Genomic DNA, 16,568 nt, shown 5'->3' with positions numbered 1-16,568 from the left:
AATCTATAATTACCTGAATAAATTCTCCTCCAGCATTGAAAATACTCAATGTGACTTATTTGTAGGTAAACCAAATTAAAACTAATGTATTTTAGGTTTGGGGGGTTTTGTTTGTTTGTTTTTATTGAAGTATAGCTGACACACACTGTTACATTAGTTTCAGGTGAACAACATAGTGATTCAACAACTCTATACATTATGCATGTTCACACAGTATAGCCCATCTGTCACCATACAACACTATTACAGTACCACTGACTATTTTCCCTATGCTGTATCTTTACCCCTGACTTATTCACTCAATAACTGGAAGCCTGTATCTCCCACTCCCCTTCACTGTTTTGCCAAAGCTATCCTCCCCTCCCCTGGCAACCATTTGTTCTCTGTATTTACTTAGCATAATACCCTCTAGGTCCATCCATGTTGTTGCAAATAGCAAGATCTCATCCATTGTTATGACTCTGTGTGTGTGTGAGTGTGTGTATACACACCACATCTTTATCCATTCATCTATCAAGGGATACTTGGATTGCTTCCATATCTTGGCTATTGTAAATAACACCGCAATGAACACAGGAGTGCATGTATCTTTTCAAAACAGTGCTTTTGTTTTCTTTGGGTAAATACCCAGTTATATAACTGAATTCTTAAGTTGGACCATTGCTTATTAATTCTCTGCTTTCTTTTCTACTATAATAAATATTTAAGACTTTTCTCAAAATATTACTTTCATTGTATCCTACAAAGTTTAATATATTTTTATTACTGTTTGACTTTAAGAATTTTAAATTTCCGGGTGCCTGGGTAGCTCAGTCAGTTAACCATCTGCCTTCAGCTCAGGTCATGATCCCAAGGTCCTGGGATCAAGTCCCGCATAGCCTCAGGCTCTCTGCTTAGCTAGGAGTCTGCTTCTCCCTCTTCCTCTGACCCTCCCCCCTGTTCATGCACAAGTGCTCTCTCTCTCTCAAATAAATAAATAAAATCTTTTAAAAAAAGAATTTTTAATTTCCAGTATGATTTCTTCTTTGATCCAGGAGTTATTTAGAAGTGTTTTAAAATTTCCAAACAAATGGAAATTTTGTAGGGTTTTTTTAAATATATTTTTTGTTGTTGACCTCTCATTTAATTGTACTCCAGCCAGAAAATGTAGTCTAAACTGCCCTCTGTCCTGAAGTTTATTTTATCTAATATTAACACAGCTGTCTCAGCTTCCTTCATTTAGCTAATTTTTTTATTTTTTTATTTTTTCGTTTAAATTTTTTAATTTAAATTCAATTAATTAACATATAGAGTATTATTAGTTTTAGAGGTAGAGTTCAGTGATTCATCAGTCTTATGTAACACCCAGTGTTCATTACATCTAAGTGGAACCTTTTTTTTAAAGATTTTATTTATTCATTTGTCAGAGAGAGAAAGAGAGAGCACAAGCAGGGGGAGCAGCAGAGGGAGAAGGAGAAGCAGGCTTCCCGCTGAGCAAGGAGCCTGATGTGGGACTCGATCCCAGAACCCTGGATCATGACCTGAGCCAAAGGCAGAAGCTTAACCAACTGAGCCACCCAGGCATCCCTCAGCTGAATTTTTTAATCCAATCTTATAATCTTTGTCTTTTAACTGGGACTTAAATAAGTTTACACTTATTATAAGCACTGATACATGTTTCAACTTTTATCAATCATATTACATTATGCTTTCTATAAGTCCCTTTTTCTATGTTTCTCTTGCCTTTCCAATTAACTTTTTTGTTTTTCATTTGACTTACTGTTCACATGAGTTACCCCTGCTGCTGTATGTGTGCGTTGGAGGCTGTGGCAGGGGGAGGATGAAGGACTATTCAGTTCAACTCTCCCTACTGGAGATAATCAGAAAATGCAGAAAACATTCCTATACCGCAGCAGTTCTGAACTGAAGATGTATATCAGAATCACTGAGCAAGCATTGTCAAAACACACATATGCCTGGGTCCCACTCCGAATTTACTGACTGAAAATCTCTAAGTCATGGTTCAGGCATGTGTATTTTGTAAAAACTCCCCCAGTAATTCTGATTCACTACCTCAGTTTAAAGCCACTGCTCAATCTTTTTATTTTCCCCAACAAATGGAGACTTAACATGGTGTAACTTTAAACCAAATAGCCCATTTTTATAATGAATTTTACATTTCTCGGCTGGCAAACATCAGAAGCAGTATAAAGGGACTATGATCAAAGACCTTAAAACATAAACTATGATTTAAAATCAAAACAAATAATATACTAAACCGAAAATAAATAAATAAATAAATAATAAGACCTGAAATAAACACCAGCTTGAAAAGCCACTAGACAAATGGAACAAAACAATTAGCTAACCCCAAATTCTCAGGGCTATCTATTACCGTTAAAGGAAATAAAAATAAAGAAGACCATTTGCAGAATGTAGCCAAGGTACATGGAAATCCACAGGATACCTGAATTATTCTGTACTGTATACATATTCCTCCTATTAGGCATCATCTTATACTCATTCCCTTCTTTCCGGGTCCGCCGCTGACCGGCCTCTGAGGATTCCCTGGAGAAAAGAGATTTTAAAAGCGTGAGACTTCTAAACAAGGATCCCTTTGGACTCTTTTTCTCTAAAGACGGTCAGTCTTACACAGCACTTTGGCCTGAGAGAAAATGGCAATACCTACGAGAATGAGTTACTCTGAGCTTCCGCCAGCCGCAGCCTCTTGGCGTGATTCTTCCCTTGATAGTGAGCCTGAGCCACAGCCGGAGAACTAAAGGAGGCATCACAGAGCTTACAGTAATCGTTCTCTGTGGCCAGGATCACTCTGCCTCCCGGCTTAAAGGAGCCCATCTGACATCAAAGACACAAGAGACAAAGTTAAAAAAATGTGGAGCTTATGCCCTCCTTGCCCTCAAAATTCCTTCTAAGAGTTGAAAGATAACCAAAGGTGACAGTATGACCACAAGCACTCAGCTTTATAAGGAGAGGATGTAATTCATTCCAGAAAAAAAACAACAAAGAGAAAAAGAAAAAAAGGCTGGGAGACAATCATGGTTTTGTATTACAATCACCTTTGTACCAAACCGGTTAATGGCTTGTTGCTATCTCCATGGAGAGATATTTTTTAAAGAAGCACAGAAGATTCAGGGCAGTATAGGGAAAGCCTAAAATCACATTACCAGAAAGGCAAAGTCCTTCTAGAATCCATCAACGAGAATTTAATGAATGCCTACTGTTTATAGGGCTTGCTACCTAATGCAGAAGGGATATGTAGACATATATTTACAAATGAGCCTCTGTCCCCCAAAGAGTCTACAAAATAGCTGTGGATATAATATAACTAGGGAAAAATAACCAGCAGATTCAGGCAACTGTATCCAGGCTGAGAAACGAGTTCAGAGAAACCTAACACAGGCCTGGAAGATAGTATATACTCAATAAATATTGATGGGCTAACAAAAAAGACAAACTAGATTTTGGCTAGAGGAGAATAAAAGACATAATAAAGAGTCTGAAAGCATATCCTAGCAGGACCAGCTGAAGGAAACAGCACTGTTTCACCAGGATGGGAAGACTTCCTGGGGGACAGAAAAGCAGTCTCCAAAAAACCACAAAGGACTATGCTAGGAAAGGCTATTTGCTCGGGGAGGGGGTTGGGGAAAACAGTTGGGAGCGGCTGTCCTGTCCAGAGCAGGAATCGGGGCCCTGAAAACGGCTCAGCCTGAAGATCTGTCTGGGTATTTTCCTGTTCTCTGATTCTGTTTTTATCCTCTCTCATTTACCCCACAAATTCGTGAGGATGGAGGAACAGCTGGTGTTACCATCCACGTTTTAAAGACTGGAAAACTGATGTTCAGAAAAGTAAACTTACACCCTGGTGGTTAGGCGGAGAGGTGCAAGGTCAAAGAAATTCTTCCACTATTTCACAAAATGCGTAACACCATGGACAAGTTTCTTAGCTTCTCTGAGTTTCTAATAAACTTCCAGGTGAGACAAATGCTGCTGGCCCATGAATTACACTCCAAGTAATAAGGCCAATACTTCTAAGCTCTTGGAAGCATGAAATGAAGTTTAGGGCCCAGGACTAGAAGGAGGCAAGGCAAGCATTTACCATGGGCATGAAATTTAAGAGTGCATCAAAAATCTCAGCAATCAAGATAAATAATATGTTAATGGACCATTTATACAAATCAAACCTAACACAAGAAATCATTGTAAACAAAATATCAAGATTTTAAATAAAGACAGGATCAGTCACAGTGCCATCCCAAGCCATACTGCCGCCTGAAGCAAAAGGAAAATCAGTAATACTTACCCCAGCTTTAAGTTTTTGACATTTTGTTTACCACTGATTTTTTCATATTAATTTGATTTTTAAAATATTACATTAAAATATTTATCTTCATTACTGAGTGTTTTGGCTCCCTCTTAAATTTTGTGCCTCAGTCAAGTGCATCCTTCACCTCACCTTAGTCCCAGCCCTATATGAAGCAATGTATGAAAAGCGCTTAGCAGAGTGCTCAGCATAGTAAGTACTCAATTAGAGTTATTATTTATGACCACATACTGTTCTATGGACAAAGACAGATTAAGGAATACAATCCATATTTCAGAGGCTATTAAAGTACAGCATTATCTTGCCTAAAAACGTACTTTATCTACCAAACAGTGAAAGGAACTTGGATCTAAGTGTGTGTCATTATATTGAAGTCCAGAAAAAGTTTATACAGTCTCTCTCCGTAGAGGTAAGAAAGGGGGCAATCTCAAAAAACTGACCTTGCTGGAAGGCAAATATAAACTAAATGGGATTAACTACAACAAAGAAATAAATGTTGAAAAACCGCTCTTTTCATTCAGGGCATAGCCTAGACATTCAGGGTCTTTTAACCCAGAATTCTGAGACATGCCAAGAAAAAGACACACGTAACAATATTTCTTCCTTCATTTCATGCATCACAACCAAAGCCAATGAGAAATCTCAAGGTCACGGATGTTGGCATGCTTTAAACCTGGCACTACAGTTTGAGGCGTTAAAAGTGCCAAGTAGAACCCTGCAGGAGTATCTGCCCAACTGTACCTTGATGGGCTCCTTGGATGACAAACTTCATCCATGAACATGTGTGCAGAGGACAACTCCCACCCTGATACATGTGTCTCACCTGTGGGGGGACGGGAACAGCTGCAGTAGGCACAGGTTCTACCACATTGCTCATTCTGGCAGGAGGAGGACAGCTGTTAGCTGCATAGTAATTTCGGAGTTTCTTACCATGATTTTTACCCTAGAAGTAAAATGAAATGAGTAATCAACATGAAAAAAATGTGCCGCGCGCCTGGGTGGTTCAGTCGTTAAGCGTCTGCCTTCAGCTCAGGTCATGATCCCAGGGTCCTGGGATCCAGCCCCCACATCGGGCTCCCTGCTCAGTGGGGAGCCTGCTTCTCCCTCTGCCTGCCCTTCCCCCATGCTTGTACTCTCTCTCTCTCTCTCTCTCTCTGACAAATAAATAAAATCTTTTTAAAAAAAGTGTCAATTCAAGTTCACGTATTCATTTTAAAAAATAGAAAAAATGGAGGAAAAAAGCCCAAGCAATATTAACTACATTTTATTCTTGCAGATATACGCAACACTGGGGCAAAGACCCCACTAGATCTTAAAGTAAAAGAGTCTACACTTTGGTTCTAACAGAATGATTTATCTGGGAAAGATAAGAGAACAAAGCCAAAAGAAGTTAATTTCCTATATATTTCTGGAAAAGTATCACACTTTCCAGTGATCTACTTCCTCCCCCAACTTGTTGCCATTCATATGCCACTGCCTAAATACGAATTTTATTACACTATGATCTAATCTATTTTATAAGTCAGTAATGAAATGGATAATCCAATTATTTTTACAAAAATAGCACTTACAGAGTATCTTTTTACTTGCAAAGGGCTCTTGTGTGCATTAGCTCATTTGCTGCTCACAAAAAAATTCCTGTAAGAGGAAGTTGTTAATATTATCCACATATTGGGGCGCCTGGGTGGATCAGATGGTTAAGCGTCTGCCTTCGGCTCAGGTCATGATCTCAGGGTCCTGGTATCGAGTCCCGCATCGGGCTCCCTGCTCCTTGGGGGCCTGCTTCTCCCTCTGCCTTTCTCTCTCGCTCTGTCTCTCATGAATAAAAATAATAATAATAATATTATCCACATATGACAGCTGAGGAGCTGCAATCCACAGAGTGTGGAGGACTTGCCCTGGCACCTTCCTTCAGCTGGGCTAGGTAATGGAGCCAGAGACTCAGGCAGACCCTCTGAATCCAAAGCAAGACCCTTTGGTGCTACTTCAGGATGGCTTCAGGAGGCACTGTGAACCTCATTAAAATGCACTTGCCTCTCTCAGCACGTTTTAAGTAGTTATTCACATTATTATATTCCTTGAACTGACAGAAACTTGCGGGAAGGGGCAGTGGTCTGAAAGCATTCTAAATGAGGGTGAAACAATATGTTACTCTTCAGACTGCACTGTAAACTTCAAACCTGTATGCAAACTTTCTTCCACCATCTAGTATATGCTAAGCCCTAGAAATAAAAAGGACTAGCACACACTCAAGAGGAGAAGACAGATATGTAAGCAGTTAATTAAAGTAAGGAGATGAGTTCTATCTTCTGATCACTGGAATGCCCTACAGGTGCTCTTGCCATGGTCGCAGTGACCTCCAGGGAGTCAAATCCAGGGGTCACATCTGTGGCTTCACTGTGTTCTAACTCTAGGCAGCACAACACCATGAATACTCCCTGCTATTGTCTCCTAGGATGCCCTCTTACCCCACCACTTCTCATTCTCTCACCCTGCAACATCCAAAGCTCCACCCTTGGCTCTCTTCTCCATCTACATTATTTTCCCCTGTCTCATAGCATGAAAATATAATTGACAAATTAGTAGCTCCCAAATTATCTATCTCCACCTCTGTTACAGACTGAATGTGTCCCACCAAAATTCCTATGTGGACATCTAATCCCAATGTGATGGTATCTGGACATGGGGCCTTTGGGAGGGGATTATATCATGAGGGTAATCAGTGCCCTTCTAAAAAGAAGCCCAAGAGCTCCCTCTCCCTCATTCTGCCATGTGAGGATCCAAGGAGAAGTTGGCTGTCTACAGTGTGGAAGAGGACCTTACTGGAACCCAACCATGCTATTATTCTGATCTCAGACTTTAGAGATCAGAATATACACTGTGAGACATAAAACTCATTCTAGCTCCAGGCCCTTTGTACTTGCTGTTCCTTTTGCCTAGAAGCTTCTTCTCTCAGATCTCTGCTTGGCTGGCTCCTTCTTACCTTTCAGATCTTAACTCAAATGGCATCTCTCTGAATCTGAAGTGTCCCGCCATTCTCCCCTACTCTACACAACACGCTCTCTATCACACAGTCTGGTTGATCCTACTGCAACTTAGAACAATCTAAAATATTGTTTGTTTACTTGTTTGTTTCTCTTTTGTACTCTCTGGAATGTAGACCCCTTGAAAATAAGGACCTGTCTTGTTTACTCTTCTATCCCCGATATCTAGAACACTTTCTAGCATACAGTGGGCCATCAGTAAGATTTGTTGAGTAAATGAACCAAGTATTATAATGGAGATAATGAATAAACTGCCAGGAAAACAGAGAGAAGGAATTTCTTACTTCTGCCTAAATGTGTCAGAGAAAGCTTCCCTGAAAAGGAGAAAATCAAGTCATCTTTTAAAATGAGCAAAAGTTTACCAGGAAGGTAAGGAGTAAGGGGAAAGAAAATTGTGAACAGAGAAAATAGTATGATCAAAAGTCCAGCCTGCTATGGTGAGAAGCCACAAGGAGAGATGGTCTTCTGGATCCTTTGGAGAAGAGTAGGAGTCGAGATACTTAGGGAGCTTAATGGTGAAACAGAATGGAGCCTCTGAAGGCCTTTAAGCAAAGTAGTTATATGATTGGATTGCATTTGATAAAAATCAACCTGGCATTAGCATGGGGGATAAATGAGGGTAGATCAAGCTAGAGCTGGGTAGACAGAAGACAGCTAAGGACAAAGCCCCAGGACAGTATAATATAGAGAATGAGGATCCAGAAAATTAGATTGAGAATGTCTGGCCTATCAAATAAATGAAAACCGGACAAGTGGGGGGTATGATGGAAGCCTAGAATAAGGTGTTTCAAAAGAAGAATCTAATTAGATACATTATGACCCAGGAACTATACTTCTAGGTATCACCAAACAGAAACTCACATACAAGGAGGTATCTATAAGAATGCTCCTAGGAGGACTAGTACTTACACTGAAAAGTAAAAATAATTGAAGTGTCAAGGCACCTGGGTAGCTCAGTCCATTAAGCGTCCAACTCTTGATTTCGGCCCAGGTCATGATCTCAGGGTCATGGGATCAAGCCCTGCATCAGGCTCCATGCTCAGTAGGGAGTCTACTTCTCTCTCTCTCTCTCTTTCTCCCTCTCCCTTTGCCCCTCCCCCTCAAACTCTCTCTGTCTCTAAAATAAACAAATCTTTAAAAAATAAAAAATAACTGAAGTATCCACTATAGGATAATGCATAAATTATAGTCTATTCATACAATGGAACACTATACAGTAGTGAAAATAAACATTCCAGGGCCAGGCATGGCAACATTAATGATTCTCCTAACAAAATGCTAAATGAAAAGAACAAGTTGCAAAAAAAAGATATGTGAGAATAATTTTTTTAATATGGGACTTAAAAACATGAAAACCACCACATATTACATAAGAAAACACATATGTAGCAAGAGTGCAAAAGAAGTAGCAGAACAATAAATATCAATTCAGTATAGTAGCTACATCTAGGAGTACAGGAAAAGATACAATTGGGAAGGGATGCTTGGGGGCTTCAGTTGAATGAACAGTTTTCACTCTTTCAGCTAGATGGCAATATATATGTTCATTATATTATTTTTGTACTTTTTTATGTCTGAAGTATTTCATAATAATTTAAAACAACACTAACAAAAAAAAAGGAGTTGTTCACCAGGTCGAATGCTACTGAGGGGTTAGTAACATCGGGACAGAGAAGTAATGCTTGGATTTAAAATGAGAGGTCAAGAATAACTTAGAACCATTAGAGTATTAGGGATTAAAAAGTCACACAGAATGGCTTGGGGAGACAATGGGAGATGTGAAAGTAGAAAGAACAGGTATAGGCAACTATTTACTTATTTATTTGTTTGTTTTTTAGAAGAGTTCTGTGACAGGGAGCAGAGAGATAGGTTTGAGAGTTAGAAGGGGGAAATGGGTAAATGGAAGATTGGTCTTAAAGATGGGTTTTACTTAGGCTCATTTGCATGACAACAGAAGAAGTCAGTAGGAACCAAAGAACAGATAGTGCAGGCACTAAAGCATGTCTGTGAAAAGGCAGAAGATCAGGTACACAGTACTGCAGGAAGGGTCAACTTTAGATAGTATCAAGTATTTTATTTCCAAAGCAGTATTCACAGTTTTCAAGCCAATATTACATCTATAACATAATGATAATAATGGCAACTAACAATCTTTGAGCACTTACACGACAGGCAGTGTTCTAAATACTTCGTAAATACTATCTCGTGCAATCTTCATGAAATCTCTATCAGGTAGGTAAAATTATTATCCCCACTTTACATATGAGGAAACTTAACTCGGAGAGTTAAAAACTCGCCCAAGAGTTTCCAGCAAGCTCGGCAGCAGGTGCCTGGGTTTGTGTGTCCCCATCTGCCCTCTACAAACAATGCAAGATAGTAAGAAAAACAAATAAAATACAGAGAAGCCATTCCCTCCACAGAACCAGAAGCCAGAGAATGCCCAGACTTCAAAATAATTATAAGTAAAAAAGGGAAAAACATCAAATTCCAGTGAGCAACCGCTCATGCTCCTGCCACAAGCATTCACAGCAAGCGAGAGCAGTCTGACCAAAACTGCAGGAAAGAGAGAAGGGAGCTAGCAGCAGGCCTAGAATTGCTTTCAAGCCACCACCAGGAAAAATAAACCCACCCTGTCTGTAAATACTAAACCATGATCTGGTGGAGCAGAGCACTGACTGCTGGACAGGGGCTTAAATGTACACATGACCTAAAGTGCCAAAGTGGCTTCTGGAGGAGAAAGAGAAAAAAAGAAGGAAGAGGCCCCTTTTGGCAACTGGGAGGTGAAGGGGGATAAAAAGCAAAACAGGAAAAGCTAGCATCCTACAAAACAAAAAAGAGCAAAAAAACAACAACAAAAACTGGAGGACATACAAACCCTCCCCTGACCACCACAAAACCAAAAAACAAAACAAAAAATTATTGAACAAGTGAACTTTACTACAGTTATAAAAGAGATTGCCACTGAATTAAGACTCTCATAAACCACCCAAAATCCACATAATGAACAGATGAAAACTAATCAATTCTATACAAAATTATTACCAAAAAAATCAACATATCTCAGCAAGTGAAACCTACCCCCAAAAAACACATGAAACAGAAGAAAACTATTAAGACAACATTCCAAATTGAATTAAATATATTCATACAAGAATTTGGGAAGATGAAAAATCACCTTCAATCAGGAATCCAAAATGTACAAAGAAAAATGGCCAAAGTGGTAAGAATTTTTTTTGTTAAAAAAAAGGGTAATTAAGGGCGCCTGGGTGGCTCAGTCGGTTAAGCGTCTGCCTTCAGCTCAGGTCATGATCTCAGGGTCCTGGGATCGAGCCCCGCATTGGGCTCCCAGCTCAGCAGGGAGTCTGCTTCTCACTCTCACTCTCCCTGTCTCTCAAATAAATAAAATCTTAAAAACAAACAAACAAACAAAAAAAGGGTAATTAAACTCAGGAAAGAAAAAAGAGAATTATACCAAAAATGAGAAGTAAATACATGCCAAAGGAGAATAGATGCAAATGAAAATGTAGTAAGAAGTACTGAAGAAAGACAGAAAAGCAATCACGAAAATAAAACAATATAAAGAAAAAAATTTAAAGGGTCATAGAGGAAGCAATGGAAACAGGAAACAGGTAAAGAAGAAATACTTTATGTCAAACCAGAGTCCCTGAAGACAAAAAAAAAAAAAAAAAAAAGCAAACAGAACTAATATTTGAAACTATAACCCAAGAAAATTGTCCAAAAGTAAGTGAAGACCTGAATCTACATATTGAAAAGGCATACCAGGTATCTGGGAAAATTAATACGAACAATCGGATCTGAAGTATATCTTTTTTTTTTTTTTTAAAGATTTTTATTTATTTATTTGAGAGAGAGAATGAGAGAGAGAGAACATGAGAGGGGGGAGGGTCAGAGGGAGAAGCAGACTCCCTGCCGAGCAGGGAGCCCGATGCGGGACTCGATCTGGGATTCCAGGATCATGACCTGAGCCAAAGGCAGTCGCTCAACCAACTGAGCCACCCAGGCGCCCCTGAAGTATATCTTTTAAAAGGTATGACACTTCTAGCTCTCCAGGCAAAAAGATCAAATAACTTACAAATGTATAAGAATTAGAATGGCATCCATAATATGTAAAACAAGGCAGTAATTGAGAAGTATTTTTTTTTAACTTTAACGGAAGTGTGAACTAAGGATTTTATGTACTGCCAACTATCCCTGTATCAAGGGTCAAGACTATAGAAAAGCATTTTAAAAATAAACAACCCTAGGAATTCAGCACTCAGAAGTCCTGCTTGAGGAATCTTTTGGAGCTTCATCCAACCAAGAAATGACTGGGAAAACTTCAGCAAAAAGGCTGATGGTGAGTATTTTTATAGATATAATTATAGGTCAAAGACTAAATTAAAGGTGGAGATGAGGGTGAAAGATTAATGTTCAAATATTACATGTTATGACACACTGGAAATAATGCAACAAAAAGAGAGACAGAAAAAGGAAGAAGAAGGTAGAATAAGTTCACTGAATCTGCAATAGGCAATTTGGCTGGGATACCATTAAAAACTGACAAACCCAGATAGTAACACATTAAATAACTGAACAGGTTAGTAAAATCATTTAAAAATGTATAAAAGGATGCCTGGGTGGCTCAGTTGTTTAAGTGTCTGACACTTGATTTCAGCTCAGGTCATGATCTTGGGGTCATGGGATCAAACCCCTCGTCAGGCTCTGCACTGAGTATGGAGCCTGCTTAAGAGTCTCTCTCCTCCCTCCTCCCTCTGCTCCTCTCCACTCTCACACACTCGCTCTCTCTCAAAAAAAATAAAAACAGATGAATAATAGGGTAATTAGAATGGACTACAAGCGATGGTAGGGTGTGGCACTTTTCTACAAATACTTTTTTGTATAGTTCTAACTTTTATAACTATTTTAACATTTCACAAACTTAGAAAAAGAATCAAAGTCAACAAGGATTGGGAAGGACCCAAAATGAAATACAAATAGAAACAAACAAACCTAACTACATAGAAAAATGAATAATATAACCATATTGAATGGAGAGGAGGGGAAAAAAACTATTGGTCTTGAAGTATCTCCCCCATGATACTTATTATAAACACAAAAAGAAAAATAGTAACTTGACAAAACAAGAACCTTAGCAGGCAGCAACTCTGTAACCTAAGTAACTTTGTAAAACAGTATTTTGACTATATATCATGCTAAAGACAAAAAGAACAATACACAAATGCTATCCCCTGGTTAGTAGGTTTGCTTTTCATGGGGATATAACTTATCAAACTCCAAACTATATATACTGAGAGAGAAAGAGAAAGTGTGTGTGTGTGTGTGTGTGTGTGTGTGTGTGTGTGTTGCGGTTATGAAAGCCTAGGTTTTTCCCTACCAAAGAAAGAAAAGATGGAAGGTTAGGATGAACACTGTCGTGTTGAATTAAAATTGGAAGTACCAGTCTGAACTCAGTTTTCAACATATGTGCATGTAGATAAATATAAATGTGTGTATACATAGATAAATATTACTAGCTCTACCACTGAGAAGATCTAGAAACAATAACATCCCAGTACCAAAAAGTGTACCCTGTACTCAGATTTTAGATACCATTCTCCAATAAAAGAAACCTGGCTCCTTGAAGAAATGGCTGGCCTGGGGAAAATACAAGAAAATCCTGGAATCTTTTGTATTCAGGAACTAAGGAAGTATGACAAAAATTACAGGGACCTGTCAAAAGGACACAAGCACCAACCAGAAGGGGCTCACACTGGTCAAATCTGGAAAAAAATAAACATCAGGATAAATAATGATAGTAATAGATTATATCCCAGAATAAAACAAGAATCCATAATCCATGGTGATTGAATGAATGATGAATGAATGAAAGCAGAAAGTTCTTCCTTAAAGTAAAATTCCAACCAATAAATGTAGAAAGAATAATTAAAACAGAAAAATCACCATTTGGCAGACACCATAGTAATAATCACTGTAGGGAAGAATCATCAATGAATGCTAAAATTACTGAATGAAAACACCATAAGAAATAAAATATTTACATAGTCTCAAAGTATCTCCCCACATGATACTTACTAAACACAAGAAGAAAAACAGTAACTTTACAAAGCAGAACCCTAGCAGACACCATCTTAACCAGTGACCAAAGTAATAGATAGTACCAGTGATGCAAAATATTCACATCCTTCCTAATATGATGCACTGGGAAAGACACAACATCACTTCTGTGGTATTCTTGCCAAAAAAAAACACAAAACAAAACACATAACCTGAATTCAATCATGAGAAAACATCAATCAAACCCAAATTGGGATATTCTACAAAACAACTCTTCAAAAATTGCAAGACTGTAAAAAAAAAAAAAAACTGAGGGTTCTAGAGGGGAGTGGGGGAGGGGGATGGGTTAGCCTGGTGATGGGTATTAAAGAGGGCACGTTCTGCATGGAGCACTGGGTGTTATACACAAACAATGAATCATGGAACACTACATCAAAAACTAATGATGTAATGTATGGTGATTAACATAACAATAAAAAATTTTTAAAAAAGCAAAGAAAAACTAAACCTGTCCAAATTAAAGGAGACAAAACAGCCACATGCAAAATTTCATCATGGATCAGATCCTGGAACCAGAAAAAAGGACACCATTAGATAACTGATGAAATGTAGTCTGTAGATTAGATAATATTATTGTTATCAGGGTTAATTTCCTGATTTTGATAACCCTAGGGCAGTTACGTAAATATTAACATTTCAGGAATCTGGATGAGGTACATGCAGGAATTTTTTGTAATGCTTTTGGAACTGGTTCGTAAGTTAAATGTTATTCAAACTGAAAAGTTAATAAAATAAAATAAAACTTGCCCAAAGCCACAAGTAAATGGCAGAGCTGGGGACAGACAATCTCATTCCAGAGCCCATGCCACCATGTTCCACTGCACCCTAGGAAAACCCAACAGTAGTAGAGACCATCTCAGATACCAGGAACTGTTCTAAATGTCTTATTCACACTAGTGAGCAGGTATCATTAGTATCACCATCAAATTCCTCTTCATGAGACACAGAGAAGTTAGGAAATATTTCTTCCAATGACCTACATCTAGTAAGTAGTAAGACTACAATGTGAAGACTAGCCTGACCCCAAAGTCCACGATTTCATAGCCTATAAAACAGATGCTAGCAAAGGGAATAATAAGAAACAAAAAACCCTTAAAAATTAAGGACATAAATGTCAAAATTTTTTAAAAAATCAATAGAGGGTTAGAATTCAAGAATACCTCTCAGGAACAAATAATACATTATATGTTTTTAAAAAAAAAAAAGAAAGGGGGCGCCTGGGTGGCTCAGTTGGTTAAGCGACTGCCTTCGGCTCAGGTCATGATCCTGGAGTCCCGGGATCGAGTCCCGCATCGGGCTCCCTGCTCGGCGGGGGGTCTGCTTCTCCCTCTGACCCTCTTCCATCTCATGCTCTCTCTCATTCTCTCTCTCTCAAATAAATAAAATCTTTAAAAAAAAAAAAAAAGAAAGAAAGAAAGAAGATAATAGGAAGGGAAAAATGAAGGGGGGGGAATCAGAGGGGAGACGAACCATGAGAGACTATGGACTCTGAGAAACAAACTGAGGGTTCTAGAGGGGAGGAGGGTGGGGGGATGAGTTAGCCTGGTGATGGGTATTAAGGAGGGCACGCTCTGCATGGAGCACTGGGTGTTATAAGCAAACAATGAATCATGGAACACTACATCAAAAACTAATGATGTAATGTATGGTGATTTACATAACATAATAAAATTTAAAAAAAAAAGAACACCTCTCAGGAATAAAGGAATGATAAAAGAGAGAAGAGATAAGCAATATAAAGAATCAAGCCAGCTAGTCCAGGCTAGCGCTAATAGAATTACCAGGAAAAAAGACAGAGAAAATACAGAGAAGAATATTATCAAGGAAACAGTATCAAAGAAAACTCCCCAGAGCTCAAGAGAAACAGGAATATTCAAACTGAAAGGAATTACCAGTGCTGACCAAGACAAACGAAAGAAAGATGCACAACTAAACACAGCTATCATTGTAAAATTTCAGATACCAAGGATCAAAAGGAGAGCCTAAGAGCTTCCAGGAGGAATGAAGCCCAAAATTAAAGTAGGTCACCCACAAAAGAATAAGAATCAGAGTAAGATTTCTCTTCAGCAATACTAGATTAAAAAAAAAAAAAAAAAAAAAGCAAACACACATGCACACACAATTAAGTAAGCCTTTAATATTCTTAGGAAAAGTAATTTTCAACCAGAAAATGAATGGTCACATATGCAGACATAATACACACATTTTTAGACATACGAGGGCTCAGAAAAATTTATTTCTTATTACTCTCTCGCTTATTTTAAAGACAGAGATGTGGGGCGCCTGGGTGGCTCAGTTGGTTAAGCGACTGCCTTCGGCTCAGGTCATGACCCTGGAGTCCCGGGATCGAGTCCCACATCGAGTCCCACATCGGGCTCCCTGCTCGGCGGGGAGTCTGCTTCTCCCTCTGACCCTCCCCCCTCTCATGCTCTCTCTCTCTATCTCATTCTCTCTCTCAAATAAATAAATAAAATCTTTAAAAAAAAAAAGACAGAGATGTGTTGTAACATACATTTATATTTAAAATTCTTCTTCCTTTGGGGCGCCTGCGTGGCTTAGTCGTTAAGCGTCTGCCTTCGGCTCAGGTCATGATCCCAGGGTCCTGGGATCAAGCCCCACATTGGCTCCCTGCTCAGCGGGAAGCCTGCTTCTCCCTCTCCCACTCCCCCTGCTTGTGTTCCCTCTCTTGCTGTATCTCTCTAGGTCAAATAAATAAATAAAATCTTTTAAAAAAAAATAATAAAATAAAATTCTTCTTCCTTCAAGTAATGTGAAGATGTACTCCAACAAAACAAGATTGAAAAATAAAAAGAAAGCATGCATATTTAGAAAATTCTAGCCCAAGCCAGAGGGCAATGAAGAGAAATCCAAATTTGACAGCTGTGTAGCAAACCCAGGTGGCAATCAGTTGCAAATGGAACAGGAAGTTGGGGGGATCTAGGATAAAGCAGGGATTCCACACAATGGAAAGTGTAAGAATTTGGAGGGGGGAATGAGGTTATGATAAAGATACATTATGAGAGAAAAAGAAGGAAAAAGAAGAAAAGCAATTAAAAACTCTAGGATAT

At 38.7% G+C, this 16,568-nt stretch overlaps 1 protein-coding gene across 6 annotated transcripts in view; it reads right to left on the bottom strand.

Annotated features, from left to right (window-relative positions):
- The window catches only part of ZMAT3 (zinc finger matrin-type 3), a 41,950-nt gene that overhangs the window by 14,933 nt on the left and 10,449 nt on the right, over window positions 1–16,568 (bottom strand). For all 6 annotated transcript variants that reach the window (XM_045903356.3, XM_064585140.1, XM_064585126.1 and 3 more), the window contains 3 exons: window positions 5,145–5,264; window positions 2,669–2,835; window positions 2,447–2,547 (listed from right to left, as the gene is read on the bottom strand). In XM_045903356.3, the coding sequence (XP_045759312.3) occupies window positions 2,447–2,547; window positions 2,669–2,835; window positions 5,145–5,264 (388 nt within the window). The remainder of the gene's footprint in view (window positions 1–2,446; window positions 2,548–2,668; window positions 2,836–5,144; window positions 5,265–16,568) is intronic.

This window comes from Mirounga angustirostris, unplaced genomic scaffold (genome assembly GCF_029215605.1).
Source record: "Mirounga angustirostris isolate CCGP_5_RB_7025 unplaced genomic scaffold, mMirAng1.0.hap1 SCAF_1, whole genome shotgun sequence".
Lineage (NCBI taxonomy): Eukaryota > Metazoa > Chordata > Mammalia > Carnivora > Phocidae > Mirounga > Mirounga angustirostris.
Note: the sequence above shows the minus strand (reverse complement) of the source record. Positions and strands in the feature narration are given on the sequence as shown.